The 27,014-nt window shown below is 38.4% G+C and overlaps 2 protein-coding genes across 3 annotated transcripts; both read left to right on the forward strand.

Annotated features, from left to right (window-relative positions):
* Positions 1 to 914: 914 nt before the first annotated feature.
* Positions 915 to 5,136, forward strand: LOC134819770 (uncharacterized). Of its 2 annotated transcripts, XM_063829909.1 has the most exons (4): positions 915 to 1,077; positions 1,239 to 1,504; positions 2,058 to 2,198; positions 2,586 to 5,136. In XM_063829909.1, exons 1-4 carry the CDS (start codon positions 941 to 943, stop codon positions 4,691 to 4,693), a joined length of 2,652 nt encoding a protein of 883 aa, XP_063685979.1. In that variant the 5' UTR covers positions 915 to 940; the 3' UTR covers positions 4,694 to 5,136. The 2 variants fall into 2 exon arrangements, with proteins under 2 accessions (XP_063685979.1, XP_063685980.1); XM_063829910.1 differs by lacking the exon at positions 2,058 to 2,198.
* A 3,600-nt stretch (positions 5,137 to 8,736) lies between these two features.
* LOC134819829 (uncharacterized) lies at positions 8,737 to 10,276 on the forward strand. Its single transcript, XM_063829979.1, has 2 exons — positions 8,737 to 10,036; positions 10,266 to 10,276. The coding sequence occupies exons 1-2, from the start codon at positions 8,737 to 8,739 to the stop codon at positions 10,274 to 10,276; spliced, it is 1,311 nt and encodes a 436-aa protein (XP_063686049.1).
* The last annotated feature ends 16,738 nt before the right edge of the window (positions 10,277 to 27,014 follow it).

Below are 27,014 nucleotides of genomic sequence, written 5' to 3' on the forward strand. Positions count from 1 at the left end.
TTCCAGCAGATATCTGGAGGCTTGTTACTCCGTAAAATACAGTATGTTTAAATAATAAATATGTTTAAATATGTTTATAGATTAGACTAGAGATTGGCGGTGTATACTGTATATTTCAATACTTGCACCCATAATTTAAATCGTCCATCATCAGAAGTTTATATTAACTAGATTATTAAGAATTAAACACCACGCCATCGGGGTACTAATGTAATTATAATGAGGATATTTGAACAATACTCTAGTAGCAACAATGTATATATAATATAATAATATTATATTACATAGTCATAGTACATAAAATGAACAATGTGGATAACAAATGAGGCGAATATTAAGGTTTAGAATATCTGATTATCTGAATTGGCTTTATATTTTACTAGTGTAACCTGTGCCAATGGCCGGGACTTCACTATCGCAGTTGAATTGCAAAAGTATTAACAGTGCAAAAGTTAAAATTGTGCAAAAGTATAAACTCGCTCAGTTGAAACCGACCGCATTAGAGTAAGTTTAATTCTGAGCGCCCATCACGTAATACGTATCCAATAGTAATACTTAATAGGCTCCTAAATGGGGAGAGAGAGTGAGAGAGAAGGTGGGAGAGAGGGACAAAAATTGAGTCACTTTAATATCACATTTGCAGTACAACTATTGTGCTATAGTAAACACTACTATTGGTTATTGTGCTATAGTAAACACTACTATTGGTTATTGTGCTATAGTAAACACTACCATTGGTTATTGTGCTATAGTAAACACTACTATTGGTTATTGTGCTATAGTACACACTACTTTTGGTTATTGTGCTATTGTAAACACTACTAATGGTTACTGTGCTGACCGAATACTATTTCTTGTTTTTTATTACCAGCGTGATAATGATAGTTAAAGCTGTCAAAAAGATTTAATCAATCCTTGTACTTAAGTAATTACAGTAGGTATGGCGGACCGTACGAACTACCAGAATAGACAGTGGATGGGAGGCTGGAATGACCCTCCTCCAACTGTATTAGCAAACCAGGACAAGTATAAAGGGAGACAGTCCATCGTGTCTAAACAGGCCCGTCCCGGTGCTAGGTAACCTTACTTTTTACCTTTTAAAGCTTTGTGCGAGTGTTTCTCATATTTTACGTGCTTCTTATTACGACTAGTAGCACGACTTCAGTTAAAAGAGACTGTTTATTAATATGTATCATGTAGTCCTGAATTCTGAGACCGTTACAATTACTCCATCTCAGGAGTTACCCTAGTAATCCACTTGTAAGTGGTACTGGAGTTGCGGGTCACCAATTGGCAATGACTCCAGGCGCTGGTGGATATTCTAACCCTCAAGGTGGCTACAATAGCCCCCAAGCTCAAGGTGGCTACAATAGCCCCCAAGCTCAAGGTGGCTACAATAGCCCCCAAGCTCAAGGTGGCTACAATAACCCTCAGGGAGGCTACTCAAGTCCACAGGGTGGTTATAATTCTGGTGGTTATAATAACCAAGCGTACGGAGGACAGGGTAAGTTGAGGAATGTTTGGTATTTGCTGACCTATACTTGCTATACTTGCTATACTTGCTATACTTGCTATACTTGTTATACTTGCTATACTTGCTATACTTGCTATACTTGCTATACTTGCTATACTTGCTGAATCTATCTTTACAAACTAAAAAAGCTAAGCTTTCTTTGGGCTGATCACGGTGCTCACCTCTCCATGCCAAATAGAAGCTAATTTATCGACATGCAGATAAAGTGCTGAATTTAAGGAGGAGTTAGAAGGATAGGATAGAGAGAGAAAGGCTAAAGCTGCTTCATAGTTAGATGGCAGTTATCGTGGCGAGGTAGCACAGAAGCATTGACATATCTCCTAAATAAGCAAGATAGTGCATAACTATAAGTTTCTGTAAGTATTGGGCCTGTCTAGCCATTGTCAAACACTTTCTACCCCTAGTAATGCCTTCCTTGCTCAATAAGAAAACATGAAAAACCTCCGGCTTCCCATGATAATCGTCATCTAACAAACCACGTGATCAGACCACGTGATACAAAACATGACCACCTGGTACCCAGGTGGGGATCATTACCAAACTACACACGGTAACCACGGTAACGCGGGCTCCTGGTCTATAACAGACTATCTTCGTGCGGGAATAGACAAGATAGACGTTAATTCTATTAACCAAACTCTTAATAGCTGGACTGAGAAAATAGGTACGACATTGTTCAGTTCTGTGTTTGGTACGACATTGTTCAGTTCTGTGTTTGGTACGACAAATTTGTTCACTTCTGTGTTTGTAACGACATTGTTCAGTTCTGTATTTGATGACTAAAAGGCACTTTTTATCTGTGTTTGATGTGCTAAAATTCTACTAAATGATAATTGTCTGCATGTTGTAATAAACCATTATAGTGCACGAATGATTACATTTTTAAATTAATTCTTTTTAGTTTTCTCTAATTATACTGAAATTTGTATAATAAGATAATAGACTCAATTTAGGGTGATAAAATTAAGAAATGAAAACTCTGGCCCCTTCTGAATTAATCAACCAATTATTTGTAAGAACTCAGTTTGCATTAAACTCTTTCCTTTTTCAGGTGCCTACACTTACAGCATGCCACAGGCTCAGAACAACGTATCAAAGAATCAGGACCACTTGTTTTCAGCTAATTCGCCACAGTACAACAGTTACAACAACAACCAGTACGACAACACCCAGTCCAACAACACCCAGTTCAACAACAACCAGTCCAACAACAACCAGTACAACCAGCAATACAACAGCCAGCAGCCAAGCCAGTATAACCAACAGTACAGCCAACAAGGAGCACAAAATGACCCTCAGTTTGAGCAACAAGCCCAGCAACAGTACGCTCAACAGATGTACAACCAACAGAAGTACGATTACGATCAGTTCTCCATGTACCGAGGTCCTGAGGATCCAGCTCCCCCTCCTATTATGAGTCCTTCTGCACAACCTGCTGCACAACCTGCTGCACAACCTGCTGCACAACCTGCTGCACAACCTGCTGCACAACCTGCTGCACAACCTGCTGCACAACCTGCTGCACAACCTGCTGCACAACCTGCTGCACAACCTGCTGCACAACCTGCTGCACAACCTGCTGCGCAACCTGCTGCGCAACCTGCTGCACAACCTGCTGCTCCAGCACCGGAAATAGTTCAACAGCAACACTACCAACCCCAGCCAGTTGTTGAGCCGGTTCAGACCAGTGAGCCAGTGGCAATGCCAGTACCGGCAGTAGAGCAGAGCCAGGATTATTATCAGCAGTACTACAACTACGCGGCTCAACCTGACCAGCCCAGTTTCCAGGCTGATTATGGAGCGGTTCCAAGTATACCAACTGCTCAGCCAACACCAATACAAGACCAGGGTGGTCTCTACCAATCTTGGCAACCACATGAGTTTAATACTCAGCCTCAGCTCTCAACAGAGTTCATGGCCCAACATATTCCTGCTGAAACTCTAGTTCAACCTGTGGAGCCCTTCCAAAAATCTTCAGAACTATTACAGGATCCTGTTGAAGCTTGTCCACAACCAGTTGAACCAACACCACAACCAGTTGAACCAACACCACATCCAGTTGAATCAACACCACAACCAGTTGAATCTATCCCTGCTGAAGCGATCCCTGAAACTGTTGAAATTGCTGACCCTCAGCAGGTTTCTGAGGATGTGTCCTCAATAACACCAGAGGAGAGTGCACCAGAAGCACCTGTCCAGACGAGTTTACCAGAACCTGCTACACCAGCACCAGAAGAGGAGCCAGTGGTTACGGTCCAACCTGAAACAGTACCTGATGTTGTAGATACCGAGCAAGTTGTATTGGAACAGGTTGAACCTGCAGTGGAGCCAGCTCAGGAGAGTGTAGTGACTCAGCCTGTTGATCCTGCTGACTTCTTCAGCTCATTCCCCTCTCAAATAAGTGAGCAACCTGTTGTGGAACCTGTTGTGGAACCTGTTGTGGAACCTGAAGTTACTGCACCTCCTATCCCACCTCAGCCAATAAGTGAACCTGTTTCTCAACCCAGTGCATTTGCGCCTCCTCCACTTACCTCATTCTCTGCTTTTGCTCCACCAACTGGTGGACCACCACCATTCAGTGGATCCTCTCCTTTTGGTGGACCTCAATCGCTAAGTGGACGTCCTCCTCTCGGTGGTCCTCCTCCTCTCGGTGGTCCTCCACCATCAGCTTTTGGCCCTCCACCTGTGCTATCTGGACCTCCTAATACTGCTAATATGTTTGCTCCGATATCTAGTGATACAGGTGCCAACCCATTCCGCTCTTCGCCCGGCCCGAGATCCTCCCCTGGAGCTAGAGCATCCCCTGGAGCTAGAGCATCCCCTGGAGCTAGAGCATCCCCTGGAGCTAGAGCATCCCCTGGAGCTAGAGCATCCCCTGGAGCTAGAGCATCCCCTGGTTCAAATGGTTCACCTGTTCCTCCTCCCTTCCTTCCTACTAGTATTGCTGCGTCTGAAGGCCCAGTATCTGAACTACCCAACTCACCCCCCATATTACCTGTGGAGAGTTTCGGAGGGGTCAGTATATTTAAACCAGCTCCAGTTGAATTGGAACCATCTGAACCGGCAAGTGCTGGGTGGGACAATAACTTCGACACTTGGGACGAAGATCTTGATAATGGTGATACCCTTAATAAAGATTTCGAGGACATTCAATTGTAGATAAATGTAGTGGGCACAAACTGTGCTTTTTGAAATTTATTCTGGTCGATTTCAATCGAATTTTGTGGATCAAAATGCATGCGAAAGAAATTTAAGAGTGCTGGTAACGTAACTTACACGTGATTTACACAGCACCTATGTTATTTTTGAGATGCCAATGAATTATGTTTCGGGAAAATTGGCGAAATTGTAAAGTTTCTCGAAAGAGTTCGATATTATGTAAATACTTATTCAAATCGCTTCGACAAAATTTTGAATCATTTAGCTTATAATTTCATGATTTGACTCATAATATTGAATGACAGCTGTTGTTTAAACTTGATGGTTTTAGATCTAGGATGATATTCCAGTGGCATTTTGCAGGGATTACAATTTGTCGATTATTGGGTCAGTGAACCTTGACTGAATTCAGTATATTTTAGATCTACAACTTTTTCTTAGAATTGGTGTGTCATTGTTTGTCTCTCTATGACCCAAGCCAAGTTGCTGTCACGAATTCGTGCCAATCCTAAGTCCACTTTTTGACTGTTGCTGTAATAATAAATAGGATCAAGAACTGAACCCGCTTGCCACGTAGAGATTTTCACCCGTGAAATTGTACATATTCGTAAGGCGCAATGTGTCTCAATAGAAAAAAGTTTTCATTTCTTGCGCAAGATCTGTGCGCGGCATAATCGACCACAATGACGCGCGCATACGTACCTGACTAGTTATTTTCATAATATGCAATAGCAACGTACCGAACTTCTCTTCATATCCTAACAATCTCTAGTCTATATAGGTAAATGTAAAAACACATCGTAAGCAATAAATTGCGACTAAAACTTTTTATTCAGTAATTATACAATGTAACGTTTTGAAGTACAGATAACAGAAGACGACCAAAATGTCATTATTCATTATTGTTGTATTTTACCAAAACCCATAATCATGGGTAGAGTGGACCGCTGTCAGTGTCTCTCTTTCCCAAACAAAAGGAAATGATATAACTTTGATTGACCGTTCTCAAATGCAAAATGATACCGAGAATGAAATCGGTCGCTCGGTTTTGGTAAAATATCATCTCTTTGATTATAATGTCAGGGTACTTTATAAAGTCGAAATATAAACTGATATCTTCGTTAATAAGGAGGAAGTTTCAACGATTTCGAAATTTTTCGGCTGTTCAGAACGTCGATTTCTGCGATTCTAATTAGACAGGATTACCCTAGGATTTATCCTAGCGCGTCCGAGATATCTCGGATTTTATCAATCCTAACGCCGATCCAGTCCCCCCAGGATACCTCCGATGAATTCCTATCGCCGAGCGGCGATAGGATGTGTAAGTTCCGAGAGGCGATAGGATTTGCTATCGGACCCGATAGGAAATTAAAAACCTATGTGACATTGCGCATTGTTAACACGAAACAAAACCGCGCAAAATATGAAGTGGTACGTCTACAACCAAACCACAAATCGACGTGACGGCGACACGTTTTGGAATCAACATCGAGAATACATCTAATGATGCTACTATCAATATCATATTATGTAAATGTTCAGGGCCCTTCTGTAAAAACATTAAGAATACATCTAATGATGCTACTATCAATATCATATTATGTAAATGTTCAGGGCCCTTCTGTAAAAACATTAAGAATACATCTAATGATGCTACTATCAATATCATATTATGTAAATGTTCAGGGCCCTTCTGTAAAAACATTAAGAATACATCTAATGATGCTACTATCAATATCATCTTACTATATATAAAGCGAGACGATATGCTGAGTGATAGCTCAGATGGTATCAGCTCGCAAGAAGATAGCGCAGATGAATGGGAAACACCAGCAGAAAACTCAAACCCAGACGTAAAACTGAAAGAGCTCGAAAAGAAAACAAAGGCACCCATTACTTCTAAAAACAAGCGCGCAAGAAAGAAAAAGGAAACATCTAAAGTTGGTACATCTACAGGATCTAATCAAACTGATACTTTGGTGAACTGCGACTCTTGTAGTCTTGTAAGTCCATAACAGAAGGCCCTCTGAAGGTGCTCCAGGAATGCCTAATTCGACTACAAGATGACATATGTAAGCAAAATGCAATCATCGAAAATCTTGCGATCCAAACCAGAACCATGCAGGAGCAACACCCCAACCCAAAAACTCCCCCGCCAAACAAGAGATTAGAAGCAAACAACAAACTAATATTCGAAACTCTCAATACCCAGCAAACTTGTTTGGACACAATTACAGACTCTCTCAGTAAAATGAAAAAAGATTACACTAAAACGAAGAACAAAATCGACGCCCTAGAGCCGAATGTGCAGAAAACGAAAAAGAGTATAACTACTGACCTGATGAATCCCACAACCAAGGTCAATAATAATGCAACATCTTCTCCGCAAGTTGCTAAACGAGAATGCATACCTGAGTATGCAGAAACCTCACAGCGTCAACAAACAATGATACTTTGTGTACTAGCAGCGTTGTGGCGTGACAACCAGGAACTGAAATCCTCCTTAAAAGAAATGAGAGGAATGTCCACCAAAGACAAATCTTTCGATCAAGCTAAAAGCAAAGCTGGAATAGAAAAGGAAAAGTCCTCAAACAACAATGGGGCTCAAAAAACCAGAGGCACTAATGAATTGAGTAACATGAAGCACCACAACACAGAGTTGTCTTCATTCAGTTCAACGACCAAGGAACCACAAAAGGATGCTTGTGCTATGACGGAAAACTCAGGAATCTTCAGAATCGCGGAAAAGGACCTCCCTCAAACTACCAACACATCAGAGAAAATAATCCTGAACAGCACAAAAACTAAGGAAAACGAAAAGAATGACGCCCCACCTGATGACTCGACAGATTGGAATATGTCAACAAACTCTGATTCGAGAAAACATCTACTTCCCAATCCTAAGACAAACCAGCTGAGGAAAACAAACATCCTAACCAACTGCAAAGCTAATCTTCCTTTTACTGGACCAAAGAGTAGTCAAAGCAAAAAGTTCAATACACACAAATGTCTCATTGTGCATGATGCTTACTTCGACAAATTCGAGCAGGACAAATTCTCACGAGTCTTTGACATCAGCCGTCTAAAAGAAAAATCTGCTGAATCTACCATCAAGAACGGAAATCTGATTTCACGGATCAAGGCAGTCAAACCAGAAACTGTAGTTATTCACGTTGGTTTCGGTGACGTGCTGTGCAATACAGAAGGCAACACCATAACAAATAACTTTAAAAAGATTATTTACAATGTTTTAGAGAATACCTCAACCAAACTATGTGTTTCGCTTATGATACCAGTACCAGGATACCCTGAAACCAATAGTAGACTACGGCAGATCAACAACACCTTAAGGGAATCTATATCCTGCGAAAGAACCTCTCACAAGTACAAGGATCGCCTATTTACAACCAACAACGACTCTCTAGGAGGATACATAGAAAGAAAAAGCAATGACAATGGAAAAGCAAGTATCCAACTTAGTGAACGTGGACAATCTAGGCTTTGGCTACGAGTACGTCTCAGAGACAGTCTGCAGCGCTGTGTAGGAATCCAAACACCATCAAAACAAACAAACAACAGAACCCTACGGAACGATTCACTACATGAATAACGATCACAAGAAAAGGCATAGTGAGGTAGAATATAAAAACTGTGATTTGTCGATCCTCTCCTGGAATATTCACGACATTAATCACCAAACCCTTGGGAAGAAAACGGATCAAAATGAATTTACCAGAATTCTAACCAGCGGTTTAATTTTCTGCCTCCAAGAAACAAAAGGGAATGTCGAGCTTCCCCAGTATAAATGTTTTAACAAACTAAGGTCTGACTCACGATCAGGTGGTCTCTGTATCGGTGTTCACAGATCTATTAGTGAATTTGTAAGGCCTATTATGTGTGAATCACAAGACATCTTGGCTGTAAATATCTCAACTACAGCTACTGGGCTCAGCAAGGACCTAATGCTTATAAATGTGTATGACTCTCCTCCCAACTCATCTTACAAATTAAAAAAGCTCGCCTTGGGCTCGGATGTAGACACAATGGGGCATACTCTTGAATTCATTGCGTCACTTAAGACCAAAGCGATACTTCTAGTTGGGGACTTCAACGCAAGAACAGGTAACCTTAACGCAGATGAAGCGGTTCAACCCTGCAATGAGGAATTCACAACAGGTCAAATCGAGTCCTACCCTTCTTACCACAAACAACGAGCAAGCAGGGACCCCGTCATCAATGACCGGGGTAAAAAATTTCTAGACTTAATTCAGAGCTGTAATATGTCTATCCTAAATGGATCCACTCTAGGTGACATATTTGGCGAATCGACGTCACACCAATACAATGGAACTAGTATTGTGGACTATATGGCATTATCAAACGACACACGACATGTCATCAAACATTTCAAAGTCCTTGAGCTCTCCGACCTATCAGACCATCGGCCGCTGCTGTGCTCTTTGAAATCAACTCAGAAAATAATAGACTCAGAATCAGCTCTCAACCTTTACGATGATGTACAAGAAAAGGTGCAGTGGAATGGTGAGCAATCAGCAGAAGAATACAAAGCAAGGCTCCTTAAGCTAAGTACGCTTAAAACTATCTCTGACCTTGTTGACGAAGTATGTCACTCTGAAGAAGACGTCCACAGACTTAACCTTAGATTAACCAGACTCCTTGTGGACATCAACAAAGATGTAGAGGGTCCCCGAAAAAATCATATCACCAAGAAACGCAAGCCAAGAATTCAGGCCAAAAATCGCTGGTTCGATGCAAAATGCATTATACTAAAACGAGAAGTCAACAAGCTTGCCAGAAAATATGGAAAACAGCCTAGAAACGATGTTATACGCATTGAGTACTACGCTAAGAAAAAGGAATACAAGCGTCTCATCAAGCATAAAAAATACCTGTTCTACAAAGAAATAAATGAAGACATCTTGCAAGACGGGCATATCTCATGGAAGGACTTCAATAAACTTAAAGATGCCAATAAAGAAAAGTCCGTACTTGACCTCTTCGATATAGAGAACTTTTATAAATTCTTTAAAGATCTGTACAAGACCAAAACAGTACCTAAAGAATTGGTGAAACTGAATGATGAAAGTGAAATCATCATCGACACTGAAATCCTTAACAGAGATATCGACCAGGAAGAAATGAAGAAAGGCATCAAATGCTTACAAAATGGAAAGGCAGCGGGTATCGACTTAATTCTTAATGAGTTCCTCAAAACATCGACGGACGAAGTTGTGAAACTCATTCAAAAACTCTTTAATGAATGTCTTAAGTTTGGTGTATACCCTTGGAACACCACTATCGTTACCCCTCTCCACAAAAAAGGTTGTCCACATGACCCGGATAACTATCGAGCAATCGCCGTGGGCAGCAATTTGGGCAAGTTATTTTCAAATATTTTGCTCAGTCGACTTCTCGAATTCAGAGCTGTACATTGCCCCGAATCACAGAACCAGAGAGGATTTTGCAAGGGGGCCCAAACCTCTGATCATATTTTCACACTTAACACCTGTATTGAAAAATATGTAAAAGTCCAACGGAAAAGAATCTACAGCTGTTTTGTAGACTTTCAGAAAGCGTTCGACACGGTATCAAGAGAAGCACTATTGTACAAACTAAATAAGCTTGGCATGCAGGGGCGGTTTTTTGACTGCCTCCAATACATGTACAGAAACTCAAAAGCAAGGCTTAAAATGGTTAAAAAGCTCTCAGCTTGTTTTGACGTTAATGCAGGAACGGAACAGGGCCACCCCTTGAGCCCAGAACTCTTCAAATGCTATATCTACGAACTCTCCCTCCAGATTAACGCCCTACCCGGAGTGGAAAGTCCCCAACTCAACAACCAACAGATTACTCACCTGCTTTGGGCGGACGATCTGGTCCTGCTAGCCCTTAACAAGGTCAGTCTTCAGCTAATGATTGACCAACTCCACATATTTTGCAATAACTGGGGATTGATTGTTAACATTAAGAAAACTGCGGTCATCATCTTCAATCCCTCAGGAAGGCAGTTACTCGAGAGTAAAACATTTACCTACGGCAGAAGTATTGTAATCCCCTCGGTCAAAAGCTACTGCTACCTAGGTACTCATTTCACAATATGTGGCAGTATGAAGCTTAACCAAGAGCAGCTCAGGATCAAAGGACTTCGAGCATACTTCTCCCTGAAAAAGACGGTTGATCTCTCCTCAATTTCTAAAGAGGCTGTGTTCAAACTCTTCGATGCCCTTATACTTCCTGTCGTCTCATACGGTAGTCAGGTGTGGCTCCCCTATACCAACATTCTCAGCAACATCTGCCAGAAGAAAACACAGTCTGACAAAGACACACTCAGTCAATTAGCGAATGACAGCATCGAGCGCCTGCATCTCTCGCTGCTAAAATGGACGACTGGGGTCAACAAGAGAACTTCAAATATCCCGATATGGGGAGACACAGGAAGATATCCCCTTGGAATACAATTGAGTAAGCTCTTTCTTGACTTCCACAACAGACTCGTCCTCCTTGACAGAAAAAACTCACCACAGATTGTTCGCCATGCTTTTGTAGAGCAAAGAAACCTAGAACTGACCTGGTTCCGAACATCAAGAGCGCTGACCGACGCATTTGACCCAGGAGCAATTAAACGAACAATTGTCTCGAAGAATGCTCCCATGCCGAACAGCCAACTCGTTCGGAGTAGAATGAGAAATTGGTTCCAAGAAAAGTGGGAAAAAGCTCGACTTGAAAACAAAAAGCTTACATTCTACAACGAAGTCAAAAGCAGCTTTGGATTAGAACCATACCTGTCTCTACCCAATCACAAGAAAACCCGATGTACTACATGGCTGAGGACAAGCTCCCACAAACTTAATATCGAGACGGGGCGATATGGCTGGAAAAACTCAAGCATCTTCTACAGAGCTTGCCACTTCTGCTGCAGCTCAGACAGAATCACCATAGACCTCCTGAACGAGCTCCCGTTTAGTGACATCATTAAAGAAGACGAAGTCCATTTGCTTAAAGAATGTCCTGTCTACAAGGAGATCAGACAAAGAAACAGCACAGACCTTCACAACATACTCACAAATAGTCAATTCAGTAAATTATTTAATGAAGATTACATTTTGGAGACCAGAAATTTTGTTTATAATCTATTTCGTGAAAGATTTCCTAAAAGTAAGCTATGACTTAGTATCCTTATTTCGTGCACAATTTGAAACCTTTTAATTATTTATTTAAGATATTATGTTTTTATTTTGTTTGGTTGTATAACTTTCATTTAACTGATTGGGATCTGACACATGTAATTTTGTAATGATCTTTCTAATTTCTAATTTCTAATTTCTAATTTCTAATTTCTAATAATTTCTATGTGTATATATCCGTGCCATTTTACTGACACCACGGCATCAACTTTAACGCGACTTTCCGCAAAAACCGTAAAACATATACAACTGAAACTTTTTTGACTGGGTCAAATGCTTTAATGGCCTTCAAATCAGCATGAAAAAAATAAAAAATTGGCCAAGGAATAATAATTTTAGTGCCCAAAATTTGGACTCTCAAGTGGTGTCAAAAACGCGAATTAAATAGGTAATAATTATTTTAGTCTCTCGAGTCTTGACACCACTTTAGGGTTAGACGGGTTCCTGCTAGTATTATGTAAATGTTCAGGGCCCTTCTGTAAAAACATTAAGAATACATCTAATGATGCTACTATCAATATCATATTATGTAAATGTTCAGGGCCCTTCTGTAAAAACATTAAGAATACATCTAATGATGCTACTATCAATATCATATTATGTAAATGTTCAGGGCCCTTCTGTAAAAACATTAAGAATACATCTAATGATGCTACTATCAATATCATATTATGTAAATGTTCAGGGCCCTTCTGTAAAAACATTAAGAATACATCTAATGATGCTACTATCAATATCATATTATGTAAATGTTCAGGGCCCTTCTGTAAAAACATTAAGAATACATCTAATGATGCTACTATCAATATCATATTATGTAAATGTTCAGGGCCCTTCTGTAAAAACATTAAGAATACATCTAATGATGCTACTATCAATATCATATTATGTAAATGTTCAGGGCCCTTCTGTAAAAACATTAAGAATCATAGGCGAGTGATTTAATTGGATTTTTGACCGTAGAAAAAATATGTTGGATTGTTTTCTAAACTAATTATCAAACAGTTCAGCTAATCACAGTGCTGGCAAGCACGAGCGGTGTCTTTATTTGGGGTATACTATGTACCCCCTTTACTATTGTACCCCCTTTACTATTATACCCCCTTAACTATTATACCCCCTCTACTATTATACCCCCTTTGGTACACGTTGGAAGCCTCTTTCGTGCACGCGAAGCGTGCACTCCGGCCGGCGGCCGAAGGCCGCCGCCTCCGGCAGGAGTTTTTCAGGCATTAAGACTAATCGGAAGTCGTTCAGCAGATTTATTTTTAGTTCAAAACATTCTTAGTACAGTCAAATCCGTCCTAATTTAAGCCTTTGTCGGACAAAATTCGCAACAAAGCGATTTTAACGGGATATGGTCGGGACAGGTCCCAGGAATCATTCCAGAGAGTTCCCAAAATCCTCGACTTCAGGAAAATCCACAATTACCACTTTTTTACCACCTTTTTACCACTTTGGTTTTCTGCAAATAAGTCACGTTCTGAATATCCTAGAAGATTCTAGTTTAAAGCATTGTGTTTAGAAAACAAAGAAGAACAACTTTTCCTTTAACAACTTTTTCAAAAATAAATTATTTAATTAATAAATTAAATAATTAATAAAATTTCAAATATTTCAAAAATATATTTTCATAAAAAATGTTCACAATTACATTCCACGTGCAATGAACTAATTTTTATAAAAATTTTCACTTTCAATATTTTGGACTTGTAAAATTTTCGAAATTCGTAAAGAATAACCACTATTTATCACTTTTTACCACATTGAATCTCCGCTAATAAAACGACTTCTGAATGTCGTCGAAGGTTCTAGATTGAACCAATGTGTTCAAAATATAAAAGAGAACAACTTTTTATCTGACAACCTTTGGATTAGATAATTAATTGATTTATTAATTAAATAATAATTAAATTTTTAAAAATTTCAAAATATACTTTTTATCAAAAATATTTGCCGTGACGTAAAATGAATTTACTTGAATAACAGAACATACACCGTCACATAGATTAGATAACAGATTTAAAAAATTCAGATAAATGGAATAAACGGTAAAATATCAAAATTTGTACGATACTATTATAGCTTATTTATAAATATTTACACATCATATCTCTCGACTTACAGAAACATCAACTGGATTAGACCACAGAACTGCCTCTCTGCAAATCAAAACATCTGCAAAACGATGTGCGAAACGGATTGAAAATGACGAAGTTATCAAGCAATTTGTTTATCTCGTTAGCGAAATTGATTGGGTTATCAATGATTACCTAATTGCTTATCACGTGACAGGGTGCTAGGATACCGTAATTGGGCTTTCTGCACGATTTCTGTGCCACGCTTTCACTGGATCAGACACCACCAGTCGGATCCACGGAGTTGGTAAGGATCGGCTATTCAGAACGATTCCGATAGTGGGAATCTAGTGCACTAAGCTACGGAGAAAGTCACGAGAAATTTTTGGGCGAGCGAATTAGGAACTTAGTAAGAGCCTAACGTATGTGTACTATACCACCTCCCCCCTCCCCCGCACAATAATTTACCCTGTCTGTAATCCGGTTTGAGGATTTATCATTTAGTGCGATCTCTACGTTACAGAATGGACATTTGTTTAAACTGTGTTCGCGGACTAAAGATGGTCCTGTCTCAGTTACAACGAACTCCTCTTCATTGGCCGATATAATAGTTAACAGCACTATGTTTACAGTATGCACTGAAGGGGTATCCTAGTTGCTTGAACTTTTAACAGGTGCCCCGCCTCATTTAAACCTCAATTAAGTTTCCTATCATTCGGTTGAGTCGACCGTTGAGATCCCTTAGATCCAATGGATCCTTAGCTACTCCCTAGACTAGGTGACACTGGGATTCGAACCCTGAACCTCTGCGCAGAAGGCGGATGCTCTAACCGCTAGGCTAGATATGAATCTTTGGAACTGGTCTATGGTCACTGTCTGCAATAATACACACAAGACGTCACTCAGAGCTGAATCAGTCATGCCGTTGTACTGCCGTTTAATTTCGTTCAGTGACCAGGGGTTGTTGATCCAACCTGTGGTGCGTTGATTTCTTTATTTATACAAGGTATGAGAGGCGTCAGGATAAAGAATAGGACTGTACGTATCCGTTTCAAATTTGCTGGGCATAGTTTAAAAGTTAGTGCACTTACTTAAAAGATAAATAGTTTAAATAGTACCTGAGGACAGCAACCCTTTCCATATTTCATTCCATGCAAATTTACATTGTCGATCATTCGCCCTCTTAAAGCTATTCACCGAAACTAACTCCTCATTTGCCTGGTAAATTAAAACATTGTATTGGTTAAGAATAGCTGATTTCATAAAAATCGAGATCACTAGATGAAGCAAGACTTTCAGTTCTTGAACAGAAGTCGCAATCTTCAACAGCAGACATCAAGTGCGAACAGCTCCCGCCAACATTCTTATCGTGTTTACCATCAGCAGCAGGTGTGGGATGAGAATGACCTAGATCCGATAAGCTGGGATGGAAGATGAACAATGGGACACATGTACCAGTGACCACTCTTATGAGTACAGCTCCGAAAAAGCTCATTCAAAAAATCAGTTGCAAATGTTTAAAGTCAGGTTGTGGCAATGCTTGTTCATGCAGAAAAGCAGGAATACATTGTGGATCAACCTGCCTCAAATGTCAGGACAATTGCAGCAATGTGCCAGCTGAGGACTCATAAGTTAGACTGTTATCTAGTATATATATGGTTATATCATCAATAAATGTTTTTGCCATGAAACGGACCAAACTGATCCTAACTCATATTCCACTCATCATAGCATATCGCTTCAGCATGTACAAAGGGCATAACCTCAATCAGTTTAATGTAGTGAAATGACTGGTGTGAATAAATATATGGTTATATAAAGTACTACTTCGATTTCCCGATTAATTTAATGGAAATTTGTTAATTATTCGTGATATGTAATTTTAAAATATTTTGATCAAAAATAATTTTTATAATTTTTGGATATTTGTTTAATAATCGAATTAACTAATTAATTAATTATCTAATCCAAAGGTTGTCAGATAAAACTTTGTTCTCTTTATATTTTGAACACATTGGTTCAATCTAGAACCTTCTACGATATTCAGAAGTCGTTTTTTTAGCGGAGATTCAATGTGGTAAAAAGTGGTAAATAGTGGTTTTTCTTCTCAAATTTCGTAAATTTTACAAGTTCAAAATATTGTTAGTGAAAATTTTCAAAATTTTCATAGAAATTAGTTCAATATTCGTGGAATGTAATTGTGAACATTTTTCATGAAAATGTATTTTTGAAATATTTTAAAATTTATTAATTATTTAATTAATTAAATAAATAATTTATTTTTGAAAACGTTGTTAAAGAAAAAGTTGTTCTTCTTTGTTTTCTTAACACAATGCTTTAAACTAGAATCTTCTAGGATATTCAGAACGTGACTTATTTGCGGAAAACCAAAGTGGTAAAAAGGTGGTAAAAAAGTGGTAACTGTGGATTTTCCTGAAGTCGAGGATTTTGGGAACTCTCTGGAATGAATCCTGGGACCTGTCCCGACCATATCCCGTTAAAATCGCTTTGTTGCGAATTTTGTCCGACAAAAAGACGGATTTGACTGTACTATCTAATTTGATGTCAAAGATGACAAGAATAAAAAATAGTTATGTTGAGATTTTTAAGAAATTTGCATAAAATACTCGCCAGCACTGTTATACGAAATTCGGTAAAAAACCCAAAATCGCCATATTCAGGTGCCTTAAAAACCATGTTAAAATTGAGTTAGAGATCTGAAATTTTTCAGGGCGTCTAGACGTTGACCAAATCGACTGCAAAAAAAGTTTCAGGTTTCAGGAGCATCGAGAAATGGGTTTTCTAGAACCCCTGTTTTACGATAGATTGTCGTGAAACATATATAACATATATTCAGGGATAGACGCTTTGCCAGTCAATTGTAGCCTGTATTTAAGTGTCCATAGATTCAAAAGTATAAAAGATACAGCCATTTCCGACCACAGATCTTGCGAATAATTGTTTACACTTTAGTTTACATTGTTTTAAAAAAATATTTGACGTCATAAACACCCCTTGATGACGTCATCAAGTTAACCGTTTTTAAAACTTGATTTTTGACAAAGTAACAACTTTTAAAATTAATTTTAAACCATTAAGGAGTAATTTTATTCAAAATCTGAGGAAATTTTTATCTTAGATAATTGTTCAAGCATTCTGAAAATCTACCGGAAAGTTTTTCTAGCTTGCTCCTTCATAAAGATATTCGTCATTGAAGTTTGTGCTTTTTTGAAGAATTATTTTATAAAAACGTCAATTTTGCGATTTAGTATTCTCTGGTGTTGGGCCATGCCTTGGGTTGTGGAGCTCAGTTCTGCTTCCTATAGGTATAAATTGTGCATTAGACTAGTTTTAAAGTTGAAAATCGAAAAGTTGCACACGTGGGGACACGCCCAAATTGATAGAAAATTGCTAAAATCACTGAAAATTGCTGTTTTCGTCATTTTCTGTCAACTTTAGAGTGCCGTTGTGATTACAGTTCTTCTTGAAATACTTTGAAACTTTGCATGCTTATTAGGCTATATATAAAACAATTACATGCAAAAATTTACGGCGATTTAATATTGGATGCGCACGCAACGTCCGCTCAAATTTTGCACGTGCGAAAGGTGAGAATTTTGCTCATTCGTGATTTCCAACAAATTCTGCTTTGCCACGACAGTTTAATGTCATTATATATGAATTTAATGCCAACTTGAATGAGTATTAAGTGGCATATTCAGTCAGTGATCGACCGATATGCTTCCCTAAACACAAGGAAATGTTTTTAAAGGAAAAATTTCGAAATCGTTGAAACTTCCTCCTTATTAATGAAGATATCAGTTTATATTTCGACTTTATAAAGTACCCTGACATTATAATCAAAAAGAGATGATATTTTACCAAAACCCATAATCATGGGTAGAGTGGACCGCTGCCAGTGTCTCTCTTTCCCAAACAAAAGGAAATGATATTAATTTGATTGACCGTTCTCAAATGCAAACTGATACCGAGAATGAAATCGGTCGCTCGCTTTTCCCATTCATTTACAATTGTAATAGATTAAGAAGAACTACCCAAAGGCAGCTGTACTCGGCAATGAAGATTCAATAAACTTCAGCTTGTTCAATAGGTAATAACTACCACCCTTGTCCCTTACTCCGAAATACTAGGTATCGACCCCAACGCAACCCAAAGAGATTTTTACAGCATCTGATTGATGTAATCAATCGAAACTTATTTATACAATTCGTAAGCCGTGAATGAATGGGAAAAGCGAGCGACCGATTTCATTCTCGGTATCATTTTGCATTTGAGAACGGTCAATCAAATTAATATCATTTCCTTTTGTTTGGGAAAGAGAGACACTGGCAGCGGTCCACTCTACCCATGATTATGGGTTTTGGTAAAATACACTATTCTAAATAAATGGACAGTGATAATTAGACTATTCCACTTTCAAACAAATTTACTTTTTGTAAGCAATTCTAAAATCAATCTCATCTAAATCGTAATCCCATTCCCCCTTCACAATGCTATTGGCACAAATTTTCCCAATCTCAAGTCCCATTTTTGCTGAAGCCCCATTGCCGCCAGCCGCCACCAGAATATTTTCAGAATCAAACCCAATATACTGTTTACCCGTTTTAGTGAGTGATATGACACAGTGGTCTAACTGCACTGAGACGGGAACTATTGAGGGGAACATCTGTTTGAAATGTTTAGTGAAGTGATCCCTAGCGGGAGTATAATCCTCCATACAGTACCAATCTTTAACCTCCTCCAGCGTCCCCAAACTCTGTTCGAACCCCTCCGCAGGGTAGTTCACAGTGTGGCCTAGTTTTATGTAATATTTACCGTTTGGGTATTGGATTGGAGGTAGGATGTAGAGATAGACATCTCCGTTCTTTGGATCGTATCGATAGTTCATTGACGGGAAATCTTTAGTCAATTGGTAATCCTCTTCACTTATTTCAAACTTCATGACAGAGGTACCAATCAACTCCAGTTGGAGAGGTTTTTGAAGGGGGAAATCGAAAAAGTTTGTGAAGGAGCCACATGCGAGGACAATCTTTTTACTGTTGATTATTGTGTCATCAGCAAGTTTTATCTGGAACATGTCACCTATCTTGTGAATACTAGTTGCTACTATGTCTTTGTAGTGAACCCCATTATTACTAGCAACTACTTTAGCAGCTCTTACAAGGTTCCTGATACTCAGATATCCACTCAGCTTCCCAACCAACCTTCCCGTAAAGTTTTTCGGGGGAACAAAATAACTCCATTTTTCGCTGGCACTCTTTTCATCCAAAATCTCGTAATCAATGCCATTCTTGTCACAAAATTCGTCACCATATTTCACCTCGATAGCGAACGCTCCGATTAGAACACCCACAATACCGTATCCTACTTCGGAGAAGATCTTGAGCCCAGACTCTCTCTCCAACTGGTTGAACTTGAGAGTGCTGCGGTACGCTAGCAACTGGTCCGTTTGAACATCTGATACGACTCGTGTTATCCTGCCTTCGTCGTAGTGGCAACCGAACACTGCTTCCTTCCTGCTCTTCTTTTCTGGTTCTCCTGCAATTTTACATCAGATCATTTCAATTCTTTATATTGTTGAGATTTTTTCAATTTTTTAAAACAATCCAAAAAGTTATTGGAGGGGTAAGTGTATTAATACTCTAGTATTTGTTTTGTGTTATTTAAGATAAATTAGGAATAAAGTTTAAAATAAAAATCAGAATGAGGCAGCCGCAATCAATTATCATATATATAATATGAAAATGAAATGTATACATTTACTAACCAGGTCCCACCAGACAGATATCCAAGTCCGGGAATTTAGAGATGGTATGCAGTACACGAGCCAAACACTCCCGCACCCACAACACAAACATCGTACGAAATATCTGATCCAGGAGACTTTACTTTCTTTTGAAACATGATTCTCTGATGTGAAGTTTGAGATGACGAGATCTTCACTTTAAGTTATTCCAAATCACATAGGCCTTTGTCATGACATGACAACAGTTGATCAAACAAATAAGCAACTGGGAACAACCACCGAACTATAGTCTAATTGTAATTGTATTGCGCGAGCGATTTTCAATCGCGCGCCCTGAAAATCGACCGCCGCCATTATACTCACTATAGTATTTCCCCATATACTATTATACCCTCTTTACTGTTCACGTAAGCCAGATTTTGGTCATTTAGACCTCATCCCGCACTTAAATCCACTTTACCTTAAACTAAATTTGTGGACAATTTTAACATGTGGAACTTAGGACAGCATCTCGAGACCTTCTTTTATAATTAAATTAACCCTGTGATCCGAATATAAGGCCTTGAATGCCGAAATTGAAATTCAGAGACTTGCCCTGAACCGGTTATGTGAACCTGGTATGTTACCTGAGAATCTTGAACCCTGCTATTCAGCCAAGTAATGGTTATCTGAGGTTATACTTATAGGATTACAGTTGTAATGTTCTAGTATTAGTGCCCCAAAGGCAAATAAGATCTCAAGGCAGCTGTAATAACAAAAGAGTTAGCCAGTAACCACTTGATAACAACGAGGGGATGACACATATTATCATAGGATGGGAAAATCTGCAATATACCGAATTATTGAAGGTCCGGTATTCTTGGTATCATGGTTCCGTGGTATGAATGAATTAAAAATAAAACTTTTGAAGTTGAATTTTGGTCATCGCATTTTGGTTAAATTGGTGCCAAGGAAAAATTTGATTGAGTATGACTATGATCATTGCCCAACAATTTGGTTCGGTTTTTATTTTTTGTTGGCAATTAAGCAATTGGCATGAAAATTTTTCACAAATCATGCAATAGTTATTTACTAATGACTCCTAAACTGAGAGTTTTTGATTATATAATGTATAAATTTAGACGGCAATTGCGAACTATTTGCTGTTAGCAGCCAGCAAAACATCCCAGTTACACCCGCGTTATCGCTTGACATTCTTTGACTATGTTAGTTGTGTTTCTAATGTTTGGTGTTTATATTCGGAGATCAACCGTTCTAAAAGGTTATCTCGTTATTTTGAAATATTTGGTGTATTGGAATAGTTTCTACGATTTTTCCAGGCGTAAATACCAAAAAGCACAGAAATTATGAACTGCGTCAAGCCGAAAACTGTTTTTCGGCCATATTTCCAAAAATAAGCATTTAAGGTATGTGTTGCTTTTTAAGTTCTAGATCAATATGGCTATTAGGCACATTTTGGTGTATCGGAATAGTCTCTAGTTCTACGACTCCTGGGCCAAAATACAAAAATTTGAGTGACCAAAAAAACTCTTAAAAGGGTGTGGCCCATAACGCCCTCATTGAATTTAGTACACAAATGCAATGAAGTACAAGTGTTTTAAGCATCATCTAGAGAGGTGATAACCGTCGAGAAATCGCCTTTCTTTAGGAGTAGGAATTAGATCGAACGCCGACTCGGCTTCAAATCACAATGCTGGCAAGCATTACCGTCGCCCTTATATTCACAATACTATTTACCCCCTATACTATTATATCCCCTTTATTGATTTCCAGGCATTAAGACTCATCGAAAGTAGATCAGCAGGTTCATTTAAGTTCAAAACATTCTAATTCAATGTTAAAGATGACAGGAATAAGAAATAGTTATATGGAGGTTTTTAAGAAATTTGCGCAAAATACGCGCCAGCATGTTATACGAAATTAGGTAAAAAACCCAAAATCGCCATATTCAGGTGCCTTAAAAACCATGTTAAAATTGAGTTAGAGATCTGAAACTTTGCAGGGCGTCTAGACCTTGTCCAAATCGACTGTAAAAAAATTTCATGTTTCAGGAGTATCGTGAAGTGGGTTTTCTGGAACCCCTGTTTTACAACAGATTGTCGTGAAGATATATAATATAGACGCTTTTTGCAGTCAATTGTAGCCTACATTTAAGTGTCCGTAGATTCGAAAGTATAAACGATACAGTCATCTCGAACCACAGGTTTTAAAGATAATCGTTTAAGCTTTAGTTTACATTGTATTGAAAAATAATTTAACGTCATCATCATCACTTGATGACGTCATCAAATTAAGTGTTTTAAAAACTTGATTTTTGACAAAGTAACAACTTTTCAAATCGATTTTACGCTATTAAGGAGTAATTTTATTCAAAATCTGGGGACATTTTCACCTTAGATAATTGTTCAAGCATTCCGAAAATCTACCGGAATAGTTTCCTACCTTGCTCCTTCATAAAGATATTTGCTATTGAAGTTAGTGCTTTTTTGAAGAATAATTTTATAAAAACACAAAAGTTGTGAATTACTATTCTCTGGTGTTGGGTCATCCCTTGGGTTGTGGAGCTCAATTTTGCTTCTTACAGGTGTAAATTGTGTTATAGTCTAGTTTTAAAGTTAAAAATCGAAAAGTTGCACACGTGGGGACACGCCCAAATTTATTTAAAATAGCTAAAATCACTAAAAATTTTGATTTTCACGATTTTTATCAACTTTGGAGTCCCGTTGTGATCCAAGTTCTTTTTGAAATCTTCTGAAACTTTGCATGCTTATCAAACTATATATTAAATACCACTATGCAAAAATTTACGGTGATTCAATATTGTATGCGCACGCAACGTCCGCTCAAAGTTTGCACGTGCGAAAGGTGAGAATTTTGCTCATTCGTGATTTCGAATATATTCTGCTTTCCACGATATTTAAATGGCATTATATATGAATTTAATGCCAACTTGAATGAGTAAAAAGTGCCATATTCAGTCGGTTATCGACAGATATACCTAACTAAACACAAGGAAACGTTTTCAAAGGCAGAATTTCGAAATCGTCGGAATTACCTCCTTGTTTGTTTGTTTGGGGACTGGTTTGTAAGCCAGCCAATGTTTACGAATATAATATTAATAACTTTATTACATAATTATAAATATATATCATAAATAGATCAAATCTGAAACACAAATTTGCACGCAGTTAATAAATTTATAGAAAAAAGAAAATGAAAATGAAAAAAAAAAAAAGGTTTATTGATAAAAACAAAATATGGACAGTTGTTAATGAAGTTTCGATTGTGTAAATTATCCTGACATTATAATCAAAAAGAGATGATATTTGACCAAAACCCATAATCATGGGTAGAGTGTACCGCTGCCAGTGTCTCTCTTTTCCAAACGAAAGGAAATGATATTAATTTGAGGAACCGTCCGCTAATGCAAATTGATACCGAGAATGAAATCGGTCGCTAGCTTTTCCCATTTAATAAGCTTTATTACAATTCGTAAGCCGTGTTTACCACTAGCCATAAAAACTAAAGTCACGTGATAAGTTTTGGGCGGGCTTACAGTTACTGGGCGGCGCTCAGCTTGTCATTCCGCCTAATCTCTATTCTGATTCTCTATGATAATGAACATAAATATAATACTAATAGCCTGGGGTCCCCAGGTAAAGGACTACTTGTTCCTGAATCACGTGCCTAAGAACAACTTGTTCACTTGAACTTGAAGAGCCGTGGAAATTTTTGCGAATTCGCCGCGGTTTTCAAAATTTTTGCCGCAATTGTGCCTAGTTCAAGTTGTTGTGGAGAGTTTTGGCTTAAATAATCACGATTTTCTTAATTTCATAATTTGCCCCGATTTACCGCAAACACCGATATACTGCAGACATTTCCTTTCCCTAGGAGGTGCACCATAAAAATAAACTTGCTCGGATTTTAAAAATTTTTGTACCATTGTTTTCTAGAGACTGTGAGAATTTTCACAATACCAAATTTGTCATACCTTTTTAGAAAAATCAGTGATTTTCGCCTAGGTGCCATATTTGATGGTGCGCGGCTTTTGGAGCAAAAGTAGCTGTAAAAGTCGCGTAATTTGACCAAATTTGACCAAATTCGTTGATTTTTGTCGTATTATTTGGATATATCTTCAGTTCCTTGAATGAGATCATTCTGAAAATTGGCGACGACCTTCCAATAGGGCTTTCACAACTGTCCGAAAAATTTGGTGGATATCGGAGTTGATATAGTGATCAAAATGGAGCAAAATACGCTGCTTTTAGCTGTAACATAATTTCTGATGGTTGGATATGCTTTAAACTTTTCGGACACTTTCCTTGTAAGTCTATGAGTAAGCTTACCATTTTTTGTTGCAATCGGAGGTCGGGAAGGATACTTAATATCTATTTGTTTGAAGAAAATTGTGCTGGCCGAAATTAGCGCTAAAAAACCATCCTTGATCCTACAGTCGGCACGCGCGGCTCACTGTCGATGGCGCACTACCTACTTCCCCCAAATAGGTGATAGGACTAAACATTCATTAACATAATGTAAACCAAACAAAACCCCGATTTACCGCGGATGTTTCTTTTCCCCTGAACTCCGCGGTAAATCGGTTTTACTCACAATATAAACCACTCCCCTATAATTATGGGTATAAAAGGAGTCTATTTTGCGCGCGTGACGCCAGTTATGTGTTTATTAATTACAGGCATAGCAACCAGTTTTTGGTGCTTGACTTCACCTTACCATGTGCTTTCGCGCCACTGCGGGCGAGCTTGTTTCACAAGTAAACACTGCAAGCGCAAGGGCTCTGGATAGAGCAAGTGCTTGACGACTGTTGCACAGGTTTCCATCTGGTTACAATTTATTCTATTTCATCAATTTAGTAGGGGGTGCACGATAAAAACAAACTTACTCGGATTTTCAAAAATTTTGTACCATTGTTTTCTAGAGACTGTGAGAATTTTCACAGTACCAAATTTGTCATACCTTTTTGGAATGATCAGTGAGTTTCGCCTAGGTGCCATATTTGATGGTGCACGGCTTTTGGATCAAAAATTAGGTATAAAAGTGGCGTAATTTGACGAAATTTGTTTATTTTTGTCGTATTATTCTGTCATATCTTCGGTTCCTGTATATGAATCATGCTGAAAATTTGTCAGAACCTTTCAATCATACTTAACTACCGAACCTAAATTAGTTGGGAGAGATTGACCTTAATTAAGAGGTCTAAAAATGACAAAATAGGTATAAATTCGTTGATAACTCAAATTCTGACCATTGAAATTGCTCAAACTAATTTAGGTTCAGTAGAACATAAGTGTTTACGTAAGCTGTCCAAATTTCAACAAAATTGTTATATGGGAAGTATTATAACTTTTTGATTGTTTCCGAAAAATTTGAGCCACACGCAAAAATTCTCTGCTACTCTCTGTAATTACATAAGTCTTCATAAATCTTAAAGTTAAACATTAGCGTTGGGCAACAAGGAAATGACACTATCTGTAATTACATAAGTCTTCATAAATCTTAAAGTTAAAGTTAAACAATCGCATTGGGCTACAAGGAAATGACACAAAATGAGTACCTATAAGTATAACATATAATAATTCGACGAATCTTGCGAGTTTGGCTCTCCCATTGCACACCTTTCCTGTCTTTACTAACTGGCTCGTTAGAATCTTAATGTTCAGATTATTTTCTTTTACTTTAAAAGATAAATTAAGATTTTGTGACAATAAGCACGTAGAATTGTAGGTATATTATCATTTTTTCATTATCTTTTCTTACAATAATAAGATTAAGAAAAGATAATGAATAAATAATATTAGGTGTGTAGGATTTCAGAAATTTCACAACTCAGATAGTAATTGTGCATTAAATTTTTATTCCGTTAACATTGGTTAGCACTTTTTGGCCAGTCCCAATCAACAATCAAAATAACCTTCGTAACTGCCAACTGGACCATAGTTAGATATATACCGTTTGGACTGTGGTCTCTGCATATTATAGAGTGAACTGCAATTCTACAGGATCACCCGAACTCTTAAAGGACACAATTATCTTCCATATCAAGGATTTAGTACAGTAAGCTGCGTCTTGTAGACTGGGCCGGCAATTCCACCACTTCAATAATTCAAGGTACCAAGTTTCTTAGTACAGTAAGCTGCGTCTTGTAGACTGGGCCGGCAATTCCACCACTTCAATAATTCAAGGTACCAAGTTTCTTAGTAAAGCAGCTCTTAAAGTTAGCCGTCCGTTAGACAAGGAGTCCTATGTGGATGAGCATAGTTTATCCTAATTTAATGGGTGCTTACCATTAGTTTAGCATATGAAGATTTGTCCCTCTTTGCTCTCCCAATGCCCCAGCCCGAAACGAACCACTTTCGAAAAGAATCTCCAAGTTGGCAATGCAAATCAGCTCTAAACGGTCAACGTTTGGACAAGGAATCCTATGTGGATGAGCATAGTTTATCCTATTTTAATGGGTGCTTACCATTAGTTTAGCATATTAAGATTTGTCCCTCTCCCAATGTCCGGACACAAACCTGGCCAGAGTTCTCTTAGAGAGTTAGAGTTGTGCCTGACGTTTGGTTTTAACTCCCGCTCTCTGGAAATCTAAATTTACCGCGGACGTTTTCTCTCGGGTAAAATCGATAACAACTGATTTTGGTAACGAACACCAAAGACGCAGCGAGCAGGATAATGCCATTAGGCCCACTGGTCGCTCTGTTTTGTGATAGAAAATTCTAGAAGCTTTACCACTCATTGGAATTTGGCATTGAGTATGGTTTTTATGAGCTGTCAGTCTTCAACTTTTAAGCAAGCCAATTCAAAACATTTGTAATATAATATGGTTTCTTTTTTTCCCCACTGCACTACCTCGCCGCAAAATGCAAATGATCACATTGAATACCATCCCGTCCATAGCCACGTTGCCAATTTATGATGGTCTTATTAAGTCGCAAATAATATGTCGAATAAGTCGCACTTGAATCAGTGGTGTAACGTTGCCTATTGGCGGCGAAAAAGCGCCCCCTGTTGATACCCCCTTCCCTTTTGGCGCCCCTCCCTAAAATAGAACAAATTAGGTGATTTTAGAGGATACGCCGGTAAAAATCTCCAAAAAGTGTGTTTCTAGAGCAAAACGCGCAGTTTTGCTAGTACTTCAGTTAAGTTTTCAAAATTATTCCACGTTCAAACGAAAATTTGGCCAAGGATGTTAAGTACGTAGCGTATTTTATAAACGTACGGCATACGAGCGTATTTGGACAAAATTTAGC

This window comes from Bolinopsis microptera, chromosome 8 (genome assembly GCF_026151205.1).
Source record: "Bolinopsis microptera isolate Bmic1 chromosome 8, MBARI_Bmic_1.0, whole genome shotgun sequence".
Classification (NCBI taxonomy): domain Eukaryota; kingdom Metazoa; phylum Ctenophora; class Tentaculata; order Lobata; family Bolinopsidae; genus Bolinopsis; species Bolinopsis microptera.

Bases quoted from the DNA above. Each gene is read 5' to 3' on its own strand.
- LOC134819770 (XM_063829909.1), top strand. From the start codon at position 941: ATGGCGGACCGTACGAACTACCAGAATAGACAGTGGATGGGAGGCTGG. The intron at 1,078-1,238 runs GTAACCTTACTT...ACTCCATCTCAG, and splicing joins CAGGCCCGTCCCGGTGCTAG to GAGTTACCCTAGTAATCCAC. The intron at 2,199-2,585 runs GTACGACATTGT...TTCCTTTTTCAG, and splicing joins TAGCTGGACTGAGAAAATAG to GTGCCTACACTTACAGCATG.
- LOC134819829 (XM_063829979.1), top strand. From the start codon at position 8,737: ATGGGGCATACTCTTGAATTCATTGCGTCACTTAAGACCAAAGCGATA.